Genomic DNA, 21,803 nt, shown 5'->3' on the forward strand with positions numbered 1-21,803 from the left:
CAACGTAAGAACGCCTCTCTTTTTATCTGGTCTACAGACAATCGTGAAAGAAGAAATCTCCCTCTTGGGAGAAAATCTTTGAATTCCAGTTGATACCCGTGGGACACGATTTCCTGGGCAAAGAGAAAACGTCTGCCCCCTACTAGATCCGCTCCCGGATCGGGGGCTGCCCCTTCATGCTGTCTTGGTAGCAGCAGCGGGCTTCTTGGGTTGTTTACCCTTGTTCCAAGTCTGGTTGGGTCTCCAGATGGACTTGGTCTGGGCAAAATTCCCTTCCTGCTTGGCGGAAGACGAGGAAGAAGAGGGGACTCCTTTAAAGTTCCGAAAGGAATGAAAATTATTTTGTTTACCCCTCAGTTTAGTAGTTCTATCCTGAGGTAGGAGATGACCCTTACCTCCCGTAATGTCAGAAATAATTTCCTTCAAGTCAGGCTCGAATAGGGTTTTCCCCTTGAAAGGAATAGCCAAAAGCTTTGACTTAGATGACACATCAGCCAACCAAGATTTTAACTATAACGCTCTACGCGCTAAAATAGCAAATCCAGCATTCTTAGCCGCCAATTTAGCAATCTGAAAGGCGGCGTCTGTAATAAAAGAATTAGCCAGCTTAAGAGCCTTAATTATATCTAATATATCCTCTAAGGGAGTCTCAGTCTTAAGAGACTCTTCTAAAGGATCAAACCAGAAGGCTGCCGCAGTGGTAACTGGAACAATGCAGGCCGTTGGTTGTAAGAGGAAACCCTGATGAATAAACAATTTCTTTAGAAGACCCTCCAATTTCTTATCCATAGGGTCTTTAAAAGCACAACTGTCTTCAATAGGAATAGTTGTACGCTTCGCCAGGGTAGATATAGCTCCCTCCACCTTAGGGACTGTTTGCCATGAGTCATGAACAGTGTCAGCTATGGGATACATCATCTTGAAATTAGTAGAGGGTGAGAACAGAATACCCGGTCTGTCCCATTCCCTCTTAATAATCTCAGAGATTCTCTTAGGAACCGGAAAAACATCAGTGTAGGCAGGTACTTCTAAGTATTTGTCCATCTTACACAATTACTCTGGTGGCACCACAATAGGGTCACAGTCATCCAGAGTCGACAAAACCTCCAGAAGCAACAGGTGGAGGTGTTCAAGCTTAAATTTAAAGGACATGGTGTCCAAGTCTGTTTGAGGTACCGCACTTCCCGAATCGGAAAGTTCCCCCTCAGACAAAAGTTCCCTGACCCCCAAATCAGATCCCTGTGAGGGTACATCGGAAATAGCTAATAAAGCATTAGAGGACTCAGTATTCGCATTGACTTCTGTCCTGTGTTTACCCTGTAAAGCTGGCAACTAAGATATTACCTCTGTAAGGGTAGTTGACATAACTGCAGCCATATCCTGCAGAGTAAAAGAATTAGACGCGGTTGAAGAACCAGGCGTCGCTTGGGTGGGCGTTAAAGGTTGTGACGCTTGGGGAGAAGTTAGCAGTATACCCTGATTCTCCTCAGACTGAGAATCATCCTTAGACATATTTTCTTTACATAAAATTTGTGCTTTGCACTGCAAGGCCCTCTCAGTACATGAGGGATAAAAGTTAGAGGGTGTTCCACAGTGGCATCTAAACACATAGAGCAATGAGTTTCCTCCTCAGATTCAGACATGTTAAACAGATTAGCACTCTTATAATAGAGGTTCTTTTATTAAAACATTTTTGCTCTATTTCAATTATAGTAAAAAGTTAATGCAGAAAAAATTACTGTACTGCGCCTTTAAATTTTAAAACCGCAACTATTTTCCCGAGACGTTCAAAAACGTGTTTTTTAGCAATAAATTTATTTGAAAATGATCAAAAACACTAACAATATTGCATCCACTTGCTCAAATATGGTAAACCAATATAATAACGATGTTTAACAAATAAAGTATGTTTTATCTCAAATTGGGCCCCTGCACTACCTGCCCCCGAATGTGACTGCTGCTGCTCGAGAAGCTATTCAGGCCCTCTTGAAGTCCGGAACACTCAGGCCTTCCCAGAGAACAGGACTCTGTCGCCCATGCGATCCAGCTGAACTGTGCGTCTGAGCGTGCGAAATAGGCCCCGCCCACCGTGGGCGTTATGCAAGTACAGCAAGACCTGCATGGGTCATAGTAAAAAAATTAAACATGTCCCCTATAAGCCATGTACCCTCTTATAAACACTCGGTATAGTAAGAGAAAAACTCTACACAATATGTCATAACACTAAGCCATGTGCCTTTCATAACATGACCCTTTGAAACAGAACCGCAACTTCCAGCATCAAAGCCCCTCTTTATCAGCCAAAATTTTTTAACATAGTATGGTAATAAAGAAAAAGGGATTCCAGGTACACCATTTCTTTATACATGTGTATACTGCTTACCCCTCCCCATAAAGGGGAAAATGTCAGCCTGTTCTGTGCATCAAGTCTCCTCAGAAACAAAAAGACTGAATATACCTCAAAGTTGCTTGTCGCAACACACCGGTCTCCACCCTGAAGATTTTCTTACACTATATTCAGCAGCTGTGGGAACCATCATGGATCTTAGAAAATGCTTGCTAAGATCATCAACATCAGGGCAGGAAGCATCCTCACTTTCCCTGAGAAAAATAGTACTCACTGGCACCATTTGAAAATAAAAAACTTCTTGATTGAAGAAACTAAACTAACACCTCACTTAACCTCTTACTATTACTATACAGGCAAAGAGAATGACGGGGTGGAGGGAAGGGAGGAGCTATATATACAGCTCTGCTGTGGTGCTCTTTGCCACTTCCTGTTAGCAGGAGGATAAATCCCACAAGTAAGGATGAAATCTGTGGACTTGCCATATCTTGTAGAAGAAATATGTTTTAGCACATTGGGCTCTGTCTTCCTTTCCCCTTATTTGCAAACTTCATTCTTTACTAGATTGCTTACAATTAAAGGGACAAAGTACTATATTGTTTTCATTTTTATGCTCTAACAGTGACCAGCTGCAGAGTATTTAATACACTGGAAATGTCTCCATGATTATTCTTGCTCATTAAAAGCACCACTCACAATAACAATTTCAGTCCCTAAGTACTAGCCTTTGTGTATAGATAAAGATAAGATAAGCAGTTCTGCTCTTTCTGCAGGCTCAGCCTATTTGACTGTGTATGTTCTTGTGAACAATAGGTGAAGGGTTTAATTAGCACAATAAGCTATTTCCAATTAAAAAAAAATGATACAATTCCCCGCATTTAATAATTTACAGATGGTATAACAAGTCATTTGGATCACATTAATAGGAAACTGTCTATTTATTTGAAAACTGATCTGACATGGGAGTTATAATTTGATACGATTACCTCATGACACTAATGTGATACTGCTATTTACTCAGATAGTTAAACATAAAAGTCTGAAGATATGTTTGTTAAACCTGCTACTTAACCAACCTATCTGCAGATTAAGAAACACTGTGTTCTGCCAATATTATTACTACAAATCCTGCAACATTATACAAGGAGAACAAAAAAATACAGAAGTGCTATACAGGGGTGCTATAAATGCTGCAGTGCAATACAGTGAGTATAAATACTGCTGCTGTAGTAGTAGTATACAGGGGGTACAATAAATACTGCAGTGCTATACAGGGGATACTATAAATACTGCTGCTGCAGTGGTATACAGGAGGTACAATAAATACTGCAGTGCTATACAGGGGGTGCTATAAATATTGCAGTGGTAAACAGAGGATACAAAAAATACTGCAGCACTATACAGGGGGTGCTATAAATACTGCAGTGCTATACAGAGAGTACAATAAATACTGCAGTGCTATACAGGGAGTACAATAAATACTGCAGTGCTATACGGGGGGCTATAAATACTGCAGTGCTATACAGAGAGTACAATAAATACTGAAGTGCTATACAGGGGGTACAATAAATACTGCAGTGCTATACAGGGGGTGCTTTAAATACTGCAGTGTTATACAGTGAGTACAATAAATACTGCAGTGCTATACAGAGGGGTACAATAAATACTGCAGTACTATACAGGGTGTACAATAAATACTGCAGTGCTATACAGGGAGTACAATAAATACTGCAGTGCTATACAGGGAGTACAATAAATACTGCAGTGCTATACAGGGGGTGCTATAAATATTGCAGAGGTATACAGGGGGTACAATAAATACTGCAGCGCTACACAGGGGGTACAATAAATACTGCAGCGCTATACAGGGGGTGCTTTAAATACTGCAGTGTTATACAGTGAGTACAATAAATAATGCAGTGCTATACAGGGGGTACAATAAATACTGCAATGCTATACAGGGAGTACAATAAATACTGCAGTGCTATACAGGGAGTACAATAAATACTGCAGTGCTATACAGGGGTACAATAAATACTGCAGTGCTATACAGGGGTACAATAAATACTGCAGTGCTATACAGGGAGTACAATAAATACTGCAGTGCTATACAGGGGTACAATAAATACTGCAGTGCTATACAGGGAGTACAATAAATACTGCATTGCTATGCAGGGAGTACAATAAATAATGCAGTGCTATGCAGGGAGTACAATAAATACTGCAGTGCTATACAGGGAGTACAATAAATACTGCAGTGCTATACAGGGGGTACAATAAATACTGCAGTGCTATACAGGGGTACAATAAAGAGAAGCCAGACTGGGACAGAAAGACTGCATGGTCCTGTTCCCTAGATAGTTTACTTTAGTGGTAGTTGGAGACAAAAAGTGTGGAGTAGCTTGAGGTGAGCACCATCTGGCTATGGTCAGGTAAGAATCACACGTCTCATGTTTGAAGAACTAGGCTTAGGCTAAGCATACTTTGGTTTCAATGCAAAATCATTTTACCCCCTGTAAAGAGCTTTGGAATCCGTAGGTAATAATATAATAATAGTCAGTGGCATCTGCTTTACTTTATGATGAACTGGATTAGAGTGACTCACCTATGACAGAAATAGGCTTCCTAGCAAATCGCATTCTTCCCCAGACACCTACGTATTTGCTTCGGCATCCTGCAGACCATAACCGAATCACATACTCTGCTCCAAAGAACACCACAAGTACAATCTCCTATAGGGGATATAAAGATCAGGTCTGTATTACAGTATCTCAGACATCATGTCCTTTTGTATAATATGTATCCCCAGCCAGTGCTACAATAGAGGCAGACTAGACGACCACCTAGGGGTGCCCCTGAGGGGGGGGGGGGGGGGGTGCAAAGTTGGTGCACAAAATCAGTTTTTTAATGAAAATATTTTTATTTATATTTTGCTGCCTAACTTGGCCTACATAGTAGGGGACATATGTGGTGACATATACTGGCTGGAATAGGAGGGCGCTCCCCTGAAACACGGAGACAGAGTGCAGGTCAGCCAGAACAGCTTAAATATCACAATGCACAGCCCTTGCACTAGCTGCAAATCTTCAGCAGCCTCCATAAATGTTGCTGGAGCAAGTGACCGCAGTGGGACTCGCCTCCATTTATAGCCTAATGGGTATTACTGGGGCTTATGGGCACTTGTTGAAGCACGGATAATCCTACAATCCTCTAACTTTTTATATACTGCAAGATATCAGTGCACCTTCTACTCCTGCATGGTGTCTGGTAGATCTATCTATCTTTCTATCTACCTATCATATATCTATTTATCTGTCTGTCTATCAAATATGTCTATTTGAATATTATTGCACAGTACCACATATCTATATACTTTACCTGCACACCTATACATTAAAGTGTAAAGATGGCCATAATTCCAGCACATGTCCTATTTCAGTCAGTGTATAGATACTTGGCATAACTATACAGTGCAATGTGTTCATTTTCAGTGTATGAATGTTTGCCATTAGTATGCAGCACTATCAGTGTATACGCACTTAACATTATACAGGGCAGCCTGCTCTGTTTTTTAGTGTATGAACCCTAGTGCAGCATATATGTTATCAGTGTACATGTACTCTGCATTAATTATACAGTGCAGCATGTTTATTAGTGTATAGATGCCTTGCATTATCATATAGTGCAGTGTGTTGTGTTAACATATGTATAAATGCTCATTATTGGGGAGAGGTACAGTCACAAGTCTTTCCATCATTCCTAAGATGAAACCTACTGCTGAATATAGATGACATATACAGCAGGCATAGAATGCCATCCTTCTTGTAAATCTTGCAGTTGCATGTAGCTAAAGGGACATTTATTTATGTCTTTTTTATTGCACCTAAAAGAGGATACTTTAAATTGTATGACCGTTTTATGTTACTCACTTGTTCAATTCATAAAACTGCCTTTAGTTTTCATTTATATGAAGGAATGTCCAGATTTAATTATTAAAGGAATTTTAAAGCCCAAGTTTTTCTTTAATGATTCAGATAGAACATACAATTTTAAAAGACTTTCCAATTTACTTCTATTATCAAATTTGCTTCAACATCTTGTTATCCTTTGCTAAAGGAGCAGCAGTTCACTACTGGGAGCTAGCTGAGCACATAGGGTGAGACAATCACAAGAGACAAAATGTAAGTATGCTGGTAAATATCACCAGTTAGCTTTTAATCATGTAGGATATGTACATATTCCTTTTCAACAATGGATACCAAGAGTTCAAAGTACATTTAAAAATAGAAGTATCTTAAAATTAAACGCTCTGTCTGAATTGAGCAAGTTTCATTTTGACTTTCCTATTATTATTATTATTATCTGGTATTTGTAGAGTGCCAACAAGGTAACATTTATAGGGGGTCAAATGGGTAGAGGTCCCTGCCGAGAGTTGCACTGTTGTAATCGGCTCTTATGCGGGTGATCTATAAACAGCTGGGCTCATAAACTTACATGTTAAGGGGTTCAAAGGGATAGCAGTGAAGTTAGGAAAGGTTAGTGCAGGTTGTATGCATCCCTGAACAGTAGAGTCTTTAGGGAGCGCTTGAAGCTTTCAAAACTAGGAGAGAGTCTTGTGGAGCGAGGCAGAGAGTTCCACAAGTTGGGAGCCAGTCTTGAGAAGTCTAGTAAACGGGAATATGAGGAGGTAACAAGAGTTGAGGAGAGAAGGAGATCATGAGCAGAGCAAAGGGGCCGGGAGGGAAAGTTTCTGGAGACAAGATCTGAGTAGGGAGGAGCAGTGCAGTTGAGGGCATTGTATGTCAGAGTGAGAATTTTGTGTTTAAGCCTGGAGGCAAGAGGAAGCCAGTGAAAAAATTGGCACAGAGGTGAAGCAGATGAAGAGCGACGTGTAAGGAAGATGAGTCTGGCAGAGGCATTCATTATGGATTGTAAAATTGCTAGGCAGCAGCTAGGGAGACCAGAGAGGATGGAGTTGCAGTAATTGAGGCGGGAAAGGATGAGAGAGAGGATTAAAATCTTAGTTGTGTCTTGTGTAAGGAAATGTCTAATTTTAGAGATGTTTTTAACATGGAAGCGGCAGGTTTTAGCCAAGGACTGAATGTGAGGAGTGAAAGAAAGATCTGAGTCAAGTGTGACCCCAAGACATTGAGCATGTGGGGTAGGGGTAATGATGGATTTTTATTTGAAAGTAGGAATGAAAATCTAAGCAGCCAGACCATTTTAGGTTCAGCACCATGGATAGTGCCTGCTTATTGGAGGCTTACATTTACCCACCAATAAGCAAGCATACCCAGGTTCATAACCAAAAATGGGCCAGCTCCTATGCATCACATTCCTGCTTTTAAAATAAAGATAGCAAGAGAACAAATAAAAATTGATAATAGGAGTAAATTAGAAAGTTGTTTAAAATTGCATGCTCTATCTGAATCATGAAGGGAAAAAAATGGGTTCAGTGTCCCTTTAAGGTAGGGAGAGAACATCCAAGATGAGATATGAGAAAGACAGTTAGTGACACGGGTTTGCAAGGAAGAAGATAGGTCTGGTGCAGAGAGGTAGAATTGTGTGTCATTGGCATACAAATGGTAATGAAACCCATGGGACTTTATTAAGGAACCTAAAGATGATGTGTATATTGAGAAGAGAAGGGGACCAAGGACAGAGCCTTGCGGTACCACAACAGAAAGTGGTAACGGGACACAGGATACCCCAGAGAAGGCTACACTAAACGTACGGTTAGACAGAAAGGAAGAGAAACATAAGAGAGCTGTGTCGCAAATGTTGAAGGAATGGAGGGTTTGGAGCAAAAGAGGGTATTCAACAGTATCAAAGGCTGCAGACAGATCAAGGGGGGTAAGCAGAAAGAAGTGGCCTTGGATTTTGCTGTAAGTAGGTCGTTGGTAACCTTAACAATTGCTGTCTCTGTGGAGTTGTGGGGGCAAAATCCAGATTGCATATTTCCTCTCTCTTTAGTTTACATAAATATAATTAAACATTTTAAAAGTTAAAAAAAAAATGTGTGCATATACTTTTCATTGTAGTTATTGTATCTCTTATTGATTAAATAATTTTATATATATATATATATATATATATATACTGTATATATATATATATATATATAACTACTGTATATATTATTTACAAAAATGAATAATAAAAATGAACCCCTTCAGGAAGTACACATCCATGCACATTTGGATGGTAAACAAAAAAAAGGAAGCACATGACCATCACTGTGATCATGTGCTTCAAAAATGGCGCTGATTGGCTCCTGGGGGACAGTCTTTATTGCTAGGCCCATCCCCCAGTTGGATTAATTGGCGTTTGTGCACAGAAAGGAACAGGACGCCGCAAAAGTTAGATGTTCCAAGCCACCCTAAAGGCGTTTAAGCCCAATGCTTTTAAGATGCCATTTAATGTACTAACAGCATCTAGGGGTTAATATATACTAGACTAGAGCTTATAATGAATAAATGATCTAACCACAGATTATAAATCATTTATAACATTATATATAATATAAAGATATGGTATGGCTGAGTTTCTAGTCACATTATATACATACAAGCATGCACACACACACAGTGTTATTATAATACCACTGCATGAGAATTTCAAGAAAATACTCAAAGAAGCAAAGCATCAGTTATAAGTACTGTATATACACAGGACAATAAAATATTGTATAAATATATTGAGCACAAAACATCTTTAAGTTCTATGTAATATATATGCAAATGTGTTCTGTAATGAAAGTCACAGGTTTTATGTAAGTGGGTTATGAGTATAAATTTGTAATATGAGCATTTGTTTTTTAATTCATTGCCTATCTATTTATTGTGTATCTAAATATTTGTTTACTCTTTAAAATAAGTACAGTAAAATGTCATCACTAGATTGTAAAACATTACATTCCGGCACAGAAAAAAAGTTTCATTTTGACTGTCATGTGCATTTAAAGGGACAGTCAACACAAAAACTGTTATTGTTTAAAAATATAAATAATGCCTTTACTACCCATTCCCCAGATTTGCACAACCAACATTGTTATGTTAATATACTTTATAACATGTAAACCTCTACATTTCTGCCTGTTTCTAAGCCACTGCAGACAGCCTCTTATCACATGCTTTTGTATTTGCTTTTAACAATAGGATACTACTAGTTCATGTGAGCCATATAGATAACATTGTGCTCACGCCCATGGGTTCTGCACAACACAGCACTATTTGCCTTAAATGCAAGTGAATAGATAATAAATAAATAAAAAGTCATGTGATCAGGGGGCTGTCATAAGATGCTTAGAAACAAGGTAATCACAGAGGTAAAAAGTGTTTTAATATAACCATGTTTTCGGTGCAAAACTGGGGAATGGGTAATAAAGGGATTTTCTATTTTTTTAAACAATACCTTTTTTTGAGTTGACTGTCCCTTTAAGATAAATGAACCACCTGTGCTCAAGCAGTGGTATTCATAGAACCTATGTAGCTCCTAATGGCTGTAAGTGGTAGTTAACAGGAAAATTAGCTCAAAACTAAATCAGCCTTCAGTATAAAAGGAAATTCTAAAGACAAACACAGCAAGAATTGCTGACCTTGAATATGCTGACAAGCAAACAACATAGCATTGAGCTAGTTATGTATAAAAATAGTTTCACTGCACATTGCAGATCAGAAAATCTAAAAACACTGAAACATTAGGCTTGTTAGCAAAGTATGTTTTATAGTAATCACATAAAAGATATCTGACAGTCAAATCTGAAAAGCTTAACATCACAAAGAATTATAATAGACACATTCTTGCAATATACATCTGTTTGCAAATATACTTCTAGTAAATATTACCACTGCTTACCGTAACATTTCAAATTGGATTTTCATGTTCCTTTAAAGGGACAATATAGTCAAAATTAAACTGTCATGTTTCAGATAGGGTACAATTTTTTTTTTTTACATCTTTTATTTATTATCAGCAGGGATAACATTAGATTTCATAGTAACAAAGAGTTCATAACATAATATTCTTCTAAAAAGATAACATATGATAAGATATTAATTTCATATCAAATAGATCAATTCGATAAATCAATAAGAAAGACAAAAAAAAAAAAATTTCTAATCTTGAACCGTTGATATGAGTTACTACTTAGTTCAATCTGACTAGATATAAGTCTGCTGGATTTTCCTTTTAAAATAACAAAAATAAACCAGAGAGATAATATTCCTGGAATGGATTAACTTAACTATTTCTTGTGTTAGATTGTTTGCTTTCCTTTTTCTTTTTCTCTTTTTCTCCTTTTACTTTTGAATGTATCAAATTATGTCCAGAGCTGAGGGGGAGAGGGAAGGGAAGGGGGAAAAAAAAAAAAAAAAAAAAAAAAAAAAGAGCTGTTTGTTGTTCAGATAAGATAAGTTAAGTTACCATATGTCTAATAACACAATTTCGGTATTCCGAAATGGATAGATTAGAGTATCAATCTCGCTAGGGGGGAATATCCTAATAAATCTTGACCACTTTCGAAAAAAACTAGTTATCTCTTGCTCCGAATTCAAGTTCGTTGCTAGTTGTTCAACTATACATTGTTTCCTAAGATAGTTTTTAATCTCTGTTATTGATGGTATAATATTGTGCTTCCAGTCCTTAAATAACAAATTTCTAGCTGCTAAAATGATTAGATTTATTATTCTTACTTCTTTTAAAGTTGGACTCTTATCTTTCAAGAAAATTATATCTATGCCTGTAAGCTTTAGAGGAGTTATTTTTAAGACTTTTTCTATCCAAAATTCTATTTTAAGCCAGAGTTGTTGCAGTTTAGGGCAAGACCATAATACATGAATTATGTCGGCCGCTGGTAATCTACATTTGGGGCAGCTATTAAAGTTTGTATTATGCCATTTATAACCTTTATCTGGGGAATAGTATGTTAAGTGTATGAGTTTCACATGGGACTCCCTCCAAGTCTCAGCTATTGTGGTCTCAAAAAGTAAGACTATAGAACGTAAAACCTGCTTCTTATGATCAATATTAATCATAAAGAGGTTTGTCCATTTTTGAGCTATTTGTTTGACGCACTCTTCACCCTTAAACCCTACCATATATGTGTACCATGGAGAGATAGAGGTAAGTCCGGCTTTAATCAGAACTGGCCAATTCCCTAACCTACCCCATGTCCAGTTCCACGGGAACTTATGAATTAATTGCGTTACGTAGTGTCTAACTTGCAGATATGTAAAAAAGTCACGATTATCCAAGCTATATTCTTGTTTTAAGTCTTCAAAGGATTTAATGTTCCCCGTCTCAAAATTAACCACTTGTCGTGCATAGTATATTCCCTGCCTCTTCCATTTCATCAAAATGGGTGAAGAAGTTCCTTCTTGGATTCTGGATTACCAATAAGGGTTTGATGTTTAGGTATATCTGTGTTAATTCCAACTTTTGCTCCAATCTTTTTCCACGCCTTAATGATTATAGAGATTGTTTTAAACTTCTTTACTTGTTTAGGAATAGAGTTATAAGACAAGTGCAGCAAAGATAGTGGAATTAGAGGGAATATTATGTTTGCCTCAAGATCATTGTCTGTGAAATAATCTGCTTCTGCTATCCAGTCAGAAGCTATACGACCTAGAAAAACAAGATTATAGGAATGCAGATCAGAGAGTGCCAGTCCGGCATATTGTTTAGGGAAGGCTAGTTTTTGAAGTGAAATTCTAGGTTTTTTTGAATACCATATAAAACTTCTAAGAGTAGAATTAAATTTCTTTATATCATATATTTTAATCAGAACAGGAAGGTTCTGCAAGATATAGAGAATCTTAGGAAGGATAGTCATTTTGTAAAGAGCTATTCGCCCTGAGATGGAGAGTGGCAGATGTTGCCAATTCTTCATATAGCTCAGAGCTTGTTTTAATATAGGAGATATATTTAGAGAGTACCAATCTTTAGGATTATCTGATATTATGATTCCTAGATACCTAAAGGAACTTGTAACTAGTTTGTAAGGATGTTTTGTGCAGGAATCTTTCGTTTTCCTCAGCCACAATAGTTCAGACTTTGTGTTGTTTATTTTATATCCTGAGCATCGACCGTATAAATCTACTATTTTATTAAATTTGGGAATATTTGACGATGTGTTTGAGATATATAGTAGCAGGTCATCGGCATATAGGGAGACCTTCACCTCTTTTTTATGAATTTTTATGCCCTCAATCTGATGTCTAACTTTCAGTGCAAGTGGTTCAATTGCTAGGTTGAATAATAGAGGTGAAAGAGGACATCCTTGACGGGTTCCTCTTTCCATTCTAATTGTATCTGATACATGCCCATTAATAACTAGACTCGTGGATGAATATAAACATATATTTTCCACCAGTTTATAAAATTTGTTATCAATTCCAAAGCGTTGTACGGCATCTAATAAGAACTCATGATTAACACGATCAAATGCCTTTTCGGCGTCTACCGCTAATATTGCGGCATCAGACTGTTCTTTCAATGTACTCTCTTCGACATTCTTAAAGTAGTCAATAATTAGAAGTAATTGCCTAATTTTTGCTGCTGAACTGCGGTTGCGAATAAAGCCCACTTGGTCTTTATGAATGACATCTGCTATCCCCTCTTGTAATCTTGCTGCTAAAATTGATGTGAATATCTTATAATCTGAGTTTAACAGTGCTATTGGTCTATATGAGTCCCTGTTCGCTGGATCTTTCCCAGGTTTAAGTAGAAAGATAGTATTAGATTCTAAAAATGTATTTGGTATTTGGACCTCGCCTGAGAAATATTGGTTAAAGAGTTTAGTTAAGTGGGGAATTAAGGTAGGTGCCATGATTTTATAAAAATCGTTAGGCATTGCGTCCGGACCTGGAGCTTTCTCAAGTTTTAATGATTGGATAGCTTTTGAGACTTCGAGCTCAGAAATGGGCCCATTTAATTTCTGGCTGAACTCAGATTTGAATTTCGTGATCTTTAATTCTTTCCAGAACACATCCCTAGCCGACTTATCCATAGGTGTAGATGAATAAATTATTTTATAATGTTGGTAAAAAGATTCCAATATGTCTTCTGGGGCATTCAAATGACTATCCTTGATCTGTATTGATTCTATTGTTGGTGATTGTTTAAAGTTTTTTACTAGTTTAGATAGCAGCTTACCTGATTTATTTCCATATTTATATAGGTTCGCTTGATATTTTAGTTCTGATCGAATTGTTGAGGCTGTTAAGAAGGAATCCCGTTCTTTTTTCAATTTGGCATATCTAGTCCAGTTTTCTTCTGATTGAAAATTTAAAAATCTGTTATAAGCATTACTTACTGCTGCTGTTAGTTGCTTTTGCTTTAATCGAGAATTACGCTTGCCCCTCGCCATATAGGCGATGATTTCTCCCCTTAATACCGCTTTCGCTGTCTCCCAGACAACTGAGAAGTTAGATACTGATCCAATATTAAACTGAAAAAATTCTTCTAGTTTATTTTTTAGCCAATTACTGAATTTCGGATCGTTATTTAAATATTTTGGATAGAAAAAACGCGCTCTTCTTGTAGATAGATTATTTACTAGGATATCTAGCATCACAGGGGCGTGATCTGAGATACAAATTTCTGAAATGGTAGCTCTGGCTCCTCTTTGATATAAGCTATCATTTACTAGAATAAGATCAATTCTGGATAATGATTTAAATGCCTTTGAATAACATGTATAATTTTTTAAATCCGGGTTTTGGACCCGCCAGATATCTCTGACGGCTAGATTTTGAAAGATAGTGTTAAAAATTTTTGCTTCCAAGTTATCTTTTTTAGTTTTTTTTTGCGCAGTACCTCTTCTCAGTCTATCGAGGGGACATCGGGGTGCCATATTAAAATCACCTGCAACTATTACATAACCTTCTGCTACTTGAAGTAGTTGAGATTGGAGGGAGTCCCAGAATTCTGGTTTAATTGTGTTGGGGGCATATAAGTTGCATATTGTATATATAGATCCTGCTATTTTCAATTTTAGTATTAAATATCTGCTTTCTAAGTCTACTATTGTGAGTAGTTTGTCATATACTAATTTTTTTCCTAGTAAAATAGCTACCCCGTTTTTTCTATTGGAGGTCGGAGCGCAAATTACTTCTGACACCCATGTCGATTTAAGTTTCATGGATTCCTCTAGATTTAAATGTGTCTCTTGAATTAATGCTATTGATGTATTAATCCTTTGTAGGTGTGATAAAATCATTTTTCGTTTAATAGGGGATGTAATTCCCCCTATGTTCCATGTTGTGAGTCTAAGATTTTTACCCATCTAGTATATATTTATTGGTGTAAGTAGCAGATATGCAACAACAAAAAAATAAAATAAAAATAAATAAATAAATAAATAAATAAAATAAAAAATAAATAAATAAATAAATAAATAAGGAGAAAAAAGGAAAGAAATAAAGGTCTCCCTCAGCTCTGGAATTACAAAAAGTTTATCTATTATTAATATCATGGTGTAGATATGCAAGAATTTATTGATGGTATGGGAGAAAAAGAAACATAGAAAAAATTTATCTAAGCGATGGTCAAAACCCATGCTCTGCTAATTTTTTCTCTGCCTCGGCTACTGTTTGAAAAAAAAAAGTTTGACCTTCTACAGTTACCTTGAGCCTAGCAGGATAGATAACTGTGGCTTGCCAGCCGACCTTTAGCATTTTTCCACAGACTGGGGAGAGCTCCTTTCTCTTAGAAGATATCTCCATAGAGAAATCTTGAAATAACAATATCTTTGAGCCCTCATAGACCAAGAGCTGCTTTTTTCTGTAATATTGCATAAACAGCAATTTATCCTGATAATTTAAAAATTTTGCGATAATTGGTCTTGGTTTAGAGACATTTGGAGATCTCCCCAATCTGTGAACTCTCTCTATCAGAAAAGGCGTAGGTGGTGGGGGAATGTTCAGCAATTGAGGGAGTGTGAGTGTCATGAATTTCATTAAATCTTCTTGCTGTACAGATTCTGGGTATCCTATAATTCTTAAATTATTCCTCCTTGCCCTATTCTCAAGATCATCTATTTTAGCTTGGAGTTTATTTATTAACTTTTGGTTTCCCTCAATTTTTGGGGTCTGAATATTTGTCTTATCCTCAAGATCAGAAATTCTCTGTTCTATTTCTTGTAGTCTACCAGCGAACTGTTTCACTTCTATTGCTAGTGATGCGATGTCCTGCTTTATTTCATTTTTTAGGGAATCAAATTTAGGTGATATGGCCTCTAGGATACTAGAGACTAAAGATTGTGTGTTTTGAGATTCTATGGAGCTTATGCTCTGTGATTGAGCAATAGAGTCGTGTGGTGCTACAGGGCTCTCTATGTTTTTTGTTCTGCGCTCCTTTGATTTTGCTGCCATACCTGGATTAGTCTTGGGAGTGCAAGTGGGGGAAGTGATATATTTGTCCTTATACTCAGAAAGAGAGAGAAAAGCAAAAGGGTTCAATCAATGTGTGTGCGTGTGAGAGAAAAAAAAAAAAAAAAGAAGAGGAGGTGCTGAGAGTGAAAAAAAAAAAAGAGGTGCTGAGAGTGAAAAAAAAAAAAAAAAAAAAGTGCTGGGAGTGAGTGTGGGGATAAAAAACAGAATTTATGTTTACCTGATAAATTACTTTCTCCAACGGTGTGTCCGGTCCACGGCGTCATCCTTACTTGTGGGATATTCTCTTCCCCAACAGGAAATGGCAAAGAGCCCAGCAAAGCTGGTCACATGATCCCTCCTAGGCTCCGCCTACCCCAGTCATTCGACCGACGTTAAGGAGGAATATTTGCATAGGAGAAACCATATGGTACCGTGGTGACTGTAGTTAAAGAAAATAAATTATCAGACCTGATTAAAAAAACCAGGGCGGGCCGTGGACCGGACACACCGTTGGAGAAAGTAATTTATCAGGTAAACATAAATTCTGTTTTCTCCAACATAGGTGTGTCCGGTCCACGGCGTCATCCTTACTTGTGGGAACCAATACCAAAGCTTTAGGACACGGATGAAGGGAGGGAGCAAATCAGGTCACCTAAATGGAAGGCACCACGGCTTGCAAAACCTTTCTCCCAAAAATAGCCTCAGAAGAAGCAAAAGTATCAAACTTGTAAAATTTGGTAAAAGTGTGCAGTGAAGACCAAGTCGCTGCCCTACATATCTGATCAACAGAAGCCTCGTTCTTGAAGGCCCATGTGGAAGCCACAGCCCTAGTGGAATGAGCTGTGATTCTTTCGGGAGGCTGCCGTCCGGCAGTCTCGTAAGCCAATCTGATGATGCTTTTAATCCAAAAAGAGAGAGAGGTAGAAGTTGCTTTTTGACCTCTCCTTTTACCAGAATAAACAACAAACAAGGAAGATGTTTGTCTAAAATCCTTTGTAGCATCTAAATAGAATTTTAGAGCGCGAACAACATCCAAATTGTGCAACAAACGTTCCTTCTTTGAAACTGGTTTCGGACACAGAGAAGGTACGATAATCTCCTGGTTAATGTTTTTGTTAGAAACAACTTTTGGAAGAAAACCAGGTTTAGAACGTAAAACCACCTTATCTGCATGGAACACCAGATAAGGAGGAGAACACTGCAGAGCAGATAATTCTGAAACTCTTCTAGCAGAAGAAATTGCAACTAAAAACAAAACTTTCCAAGATAATAACTTAATATCAACGGAATGCAAGGGTTCAAACGGAACCCCCTGAAGAACTGAAAGAACTAAATTGAGACTCCAAGGAGGAGTCAAAGGTTTGTAAACAGGCTTAATTCTAACCAGAGCCTGAACAAAGGCTTGAACATCTGGCACAGCGGCCAGCTTTTTGTGAAGTAACACAGACAAGGCAGAAATCTGTCCCTTCAGGGAACTTGCAGATAATCCTTTTTCCAATCCTTCTTGAAGGAAGGATAGAATCCTAGGAATCTTAACCTTGTCCCAAGGGAATCCTTTAGATTCACACCAACAGATATATTTTTTCCAAATTTTGTGGTAAATCTTTCTAGTTACAGGCTTTCTGGCCTGAACAAGAGTATCGATAACAGAATCTGAGAATCCTCGCTTCGATAAGATCAAGCGTTCAATCTCCAAGCAGTCAGCTGGAGTGAAACCAGATTCGGATGTTCGAACGGACCCTGAACAAGAAGGTCTCGTCTCAAAGGTAGCTTCCAAGGAGGAGCCGATGACATATTCACCAGATCTGCGTACCAAGTCCTGCGTGGCCACGCAGGAGCTATCAAGATCACCGACGCCCTCTCCTGATTGATCCTGGCTACCAGCCTGGGGATGAGAGGAAACGGCGGGAACACATAAGCTAGTTTGAAGGTCCAAGGTGCTACTAGTGCATCCACTAGAGCCGCCTTGGGATCCCTGGATCTGGACCCGTAGCAAGGAACTTTGAAGTTCTGACGAGAGGCCATCAGATCCATGTCTGGAATGCCCCACAGCTGAGTGACTTGGGCAAAGATTTCCGGATGGAGTTCCCACTCCCCCGGATGCAATGTCTGACGACTCAGAAAATCCGCTTCCCAATTTTCCACTCCTGGGATGTGGATAGCAGACAGGTGGCAGGAGTGAGACTCCGCCCATAGAATGATTTTGGTCACTTCTTCCATCGCCAGGGAACTCCTTGTTCCCCCCTGATGGTTGATGTACGCAACAGTTGTCATGTTGTCTGATTGAAACCGTATGAACTTGGCCCTCGCTAGCTGAGGCCAAGCCTTGAGAGCATTGAATATCGCTCTCAGTTCCAGAATATTTATCGGTAGAAGAGATTCTTCCCGAGACCAAAGACCCTGAGCTTTCAGGGATCCCCAGACCGCGCCCCAGCCCATCAGACTGGCGTCGGTCGTGACAATGACCCACTCTGGTCTGCGGAATGTCATCCCTCGTGACAGGTTGTCCAGGGACAGCCACCAACGGAGTGAGTCTCTGGTCCTCTGATTTACTTGTATCTTCGGAGACAAGTCTGTATAGTCCCCATTCCACTGACTGAGCATGCACAGTTGTAATGGTCTTAGATGAATGCGTGCAAAAGGAACTATGTCCATTGCCGCTACCATCAACCCGATCACTTCCATGCACTGAGCTATGGAAGGAAGAGGAACGGAATGGAGTATCCGACAAGAGTCTAGAAGTTTTGTTTTTCTGGCCTCTGTCAGAAAAATCCTCATTTCTAAGGAGTCTATTATTGTTCCCAAGAAGGGAACCCTTGTTGACGGAGATAGAGAACTCTTTTCCACGTTCACTTTCCATCCGTGAGATCTGAGAAAGGCCAGGACAATGTCCGTGTGAGCCTTTGCTTGAGGAAGGGACGACGCTTGAATCAGAATGTCGTCCAAGTAAGGTACTACAGCAATGCCCCTTGGTCTTAGCACAGCTAGAAGGGACCCTAGTACCTTTGTGAAAATCCTTGGAGCAGTGGCTAATCCGAAAGGAAGCGCCACGAACTGGTAATGTTTGTCCAGGAATGCGAACCTCAGGAACCGATGATGTTCCTTGTGGATAGGAATATGTAGACACGCATCCTTTAAATCCACCGTGGTCATGAATTGACCTTCCTGGATGGAAGGAAGAATAGTTCGAATGGTTTCCATCTTGAACGATGGAACCTTGAGAAACTTGTTTAAGATCTTGAGATCTAAGATTGGTCTGAACGTTCCCTCTTTTTTGGGAACTATAAACAGATTGGAGTAGAACCCCATCCCTTGTTCTCTTAATGGAACGGGATGAATCACTCCCATTTTTAACAGGTCTTCTACACAATGTAAGAATGCCTGTCTTTTTATGTGGTCTGAAGACAACTGAGACCTGTGGAACCTCCCCCTTGGGGGAAGTCCCTTGAATTCCAGAAGATAACCTTGGGAGACTATTTCTAGCGCCCAAGGATCCAGAACATCTCTTGCCCAAGCCTGAGCGAAGAGAGAGAGTCTGCCCCCCACCAGATCCGGTCCCGGATCGGGGGCCAACATTTCATGCTGTCTTGGTAGCAGTGGCAGGTTTCTTGGCCTGCTTTCCCTTGTTCCAGCCTTGCATTGGTCTCCAAGCTGGCTTGGCTTGAGAAGTATTACCCTCTTGCTTAGAGGACGTAGCACTTTGGGCTGGTCCGTTTCTACGAAAGGGACGAAAATTAGGTTTATTTTTTGCCTTGAAAGGCCGATCCTGAGGAAGGGCGTGGCCCTTACCCCCAGTGATATCCGAGATAATCTCTTTCAAGTCAGGGCCAAACAGCGTTTTCCCCTTGAAAGGAATGTTAAGTAGCTTGTTCTTGGAAGACGCATCAGCCGACCAAGATTTCAACCAAAGCGCTCTGCGCGCCACAATAGCAAACCCAGAATTCTTAGCCGCTAACCTAGCCAATTGCAAAGTGGCGTCTAGGGTGAAAGAATTAGCCAATTTGAGAGCATTGATTCTGTCCATAATCTCCTCATAAGGAGGAGAATCACTGTCGACCGCCTTTATCAGCTCATCGAACCAGAAACATGCGGCTGTAGCGACAGGGACAATGCATGAAATTGGTTGTAGAAGGTAACCCTGCTGAACAAACATCTTTTTAAGCAAACCTTCTAATTTTTTATCCATAGGATCTTTGAAAGCACAACTATCCTCTATGGGTATAGTGGTGCGTTTGTTTAAAGTGGAAACTGCTCCCTCGACCTTGGGGACTGTCTGCCATAAGTCCTTTCTGGGGTCGACCATAGGAAACAATTTTTTAAATATGGGGGGAGGGACGAAAGGAATACCGGGCCTTTCCCATTCTTTATTAACAATGTCCGCCACCCGCTTGGGTATAGGAAAAGCTTCTGGGAGCCCCGGCACCTCTAGGAACTTGTCCATTTTACATAGTTTCTCTGGGATGACCAACTTGTCACAATCATCCAGAGTGGATAATACCTCCTTAAGCAGAATGCGGAGATGTTCCAACTTAAATTTAAATGCAATCACATCAGGTTCAGCTTGTTGAGAAATGTTCCCTGAATCAGTAATTTCTCCCTCAGACAAAACCTCCCTGGCCCCATCAGAAATATTAATATCAGCGTCGTCATGCTCTTCAGTATCTAAAACAGAGCAGTCGCGCTTACGCTGATAAGTGTTCATTTTGGCTAAAATGTTTTTGACAGAATTATCCATTACAGCCGTTAATTGTTGCATAGTAAGGAGTATTGGCGCGCTAGATGTACTAGGGGCCTCCTGAGTGGGCAAGACTCGTGTAGACGAAGGAGGGAATGATGCAGTACCATGCTTACTCCCCTCACTTGAGGAATCATCTTGGGCATCATTGTCATTGTCACATAAATCACATTTATTTAAATGAATAGGAATTCTGGCTTCCCCACATTCAGAACACAGTCTATCCGGTAGTTCAGACATGTTAAACAGGCATAAACTTGATAACAAGTACAAAAAACGTTTTAAAATAAAACCGTTACTGTCACTTTAAATTTTAAACTGAACACACTTTATTACTGCAAATGCGAAAAAACATGAAGGAATTGTTCAAAATTTACCAAATTTTCACCACAGTGTCTTAAAGCCTTAAAAGTATTGCACACCAAATTTGGAAGCTTTAACCCCTTTACAGTCCCTGGTATCTGCTTTGCTGAGACCCAACCAAGCCCCAAGGGGAATACGATACCAAATGACGCCTTCAGAAAGTCTTTTCTAAGTATCAGAGCTCCTCTCACATGCGACTGCATGCCATGCCTCTCAAAAACAAGTGCGCAACACCGGCGCGAAAATGAGGCTCTGCCTATGCTTTGGGAAAGCCCCTAAAGAATAAGGTGTCTAAAACAGTGCCTGCCGATATTATTATATCAAAATACCCAGATAAAATGATTCCTCAAGGCTAAATATGTGTTAATATCAATCGATTTAGCCCAAAAAAAGTCTACAGTCTTAATAAGCCCTTTTTGAAGCCCTTATTTACAATCGTAATAAACATGGCTTACCGGATCCCAGAGGGAAAATGACAGCTTCCAGCATTACATCGTCTTGTTAGAATGTGTCATACCTCAAGCAGCAAGAGACTGCTCACTGTTCCCCCAACTGAAGTTAATTGCTCTCAACAGTCCTGTGTGGAACAGCCATGGATTTTAGTGACGGTTGCTAAAATCATTTTCCTCATACAAACAGAAATCTTCATCTCTTTTCTGTTTCTGAGTAAATAGTACATACCAGCACTATTTCAAAATAACAAACTCTTGATTGAATAATAAAAACTACAGTTAAACACTAAAAAACTCTAAGCCATCTCCGTGGAGATGTTGCCTGTACAACGGCAAAGAGAATGACTGGGGTAGGCGGAGCCTAGGAGGGATCATGTGACCAGCTTTGCTGGGCTCTTTGCCATTTCCTGTTGGGGAAGAGAATATCCCACAAGTAAGGATGACGCCGTGGACCGGACACACCTATGTTGGAGAAAAAGAAAAGGGGTGATTAATATGTTCTTATGTGAGTTTGGACCAGAATTGGCAGGGAA

The 21,803-nt window shown here is 39.3% G+C and overlaps 1 protein-coding gene across 3 annotated transcripts in view; it reads right to left on the bottom strand.

The window, feature by feature from the left end:
* Positions 1–21,803, bottom strand: part of KCNQ1 (potassium voltage-gated channel subfamily Q member 1) — a 507,180-nt gene that overhangs the window by 203,657 nt on the left and 281,720 nt on the right. For all 3 annotated transcript variants that reach the window (XM_053720436.1, XM_053720437.1, XM_053720435.1), the window contains one exon: positions 4,953–5,079. In XM_053720436.1, the coding sequence (XP_053576411.1) occupies positions 4,953–5,079 (127 nt within the window). The remainder of the gene's footprint in view (positions 1–4,952; positions 5,080–21,803) is intronic.

This window comes from Bombina bombina, chromosome 7, assembly GCF_027579735.1.
Source record: "Bombina bombina isolate aBomBom1 chromosome 7, aBomBom1.pri, whole genome shotgun sequence".
NCBI classification, from domain to species: Eukaryota; Metazoa; Chordata; class Amphibia; order Anura; family Bombinatoridae; genus Bombina; species Bombina bombina.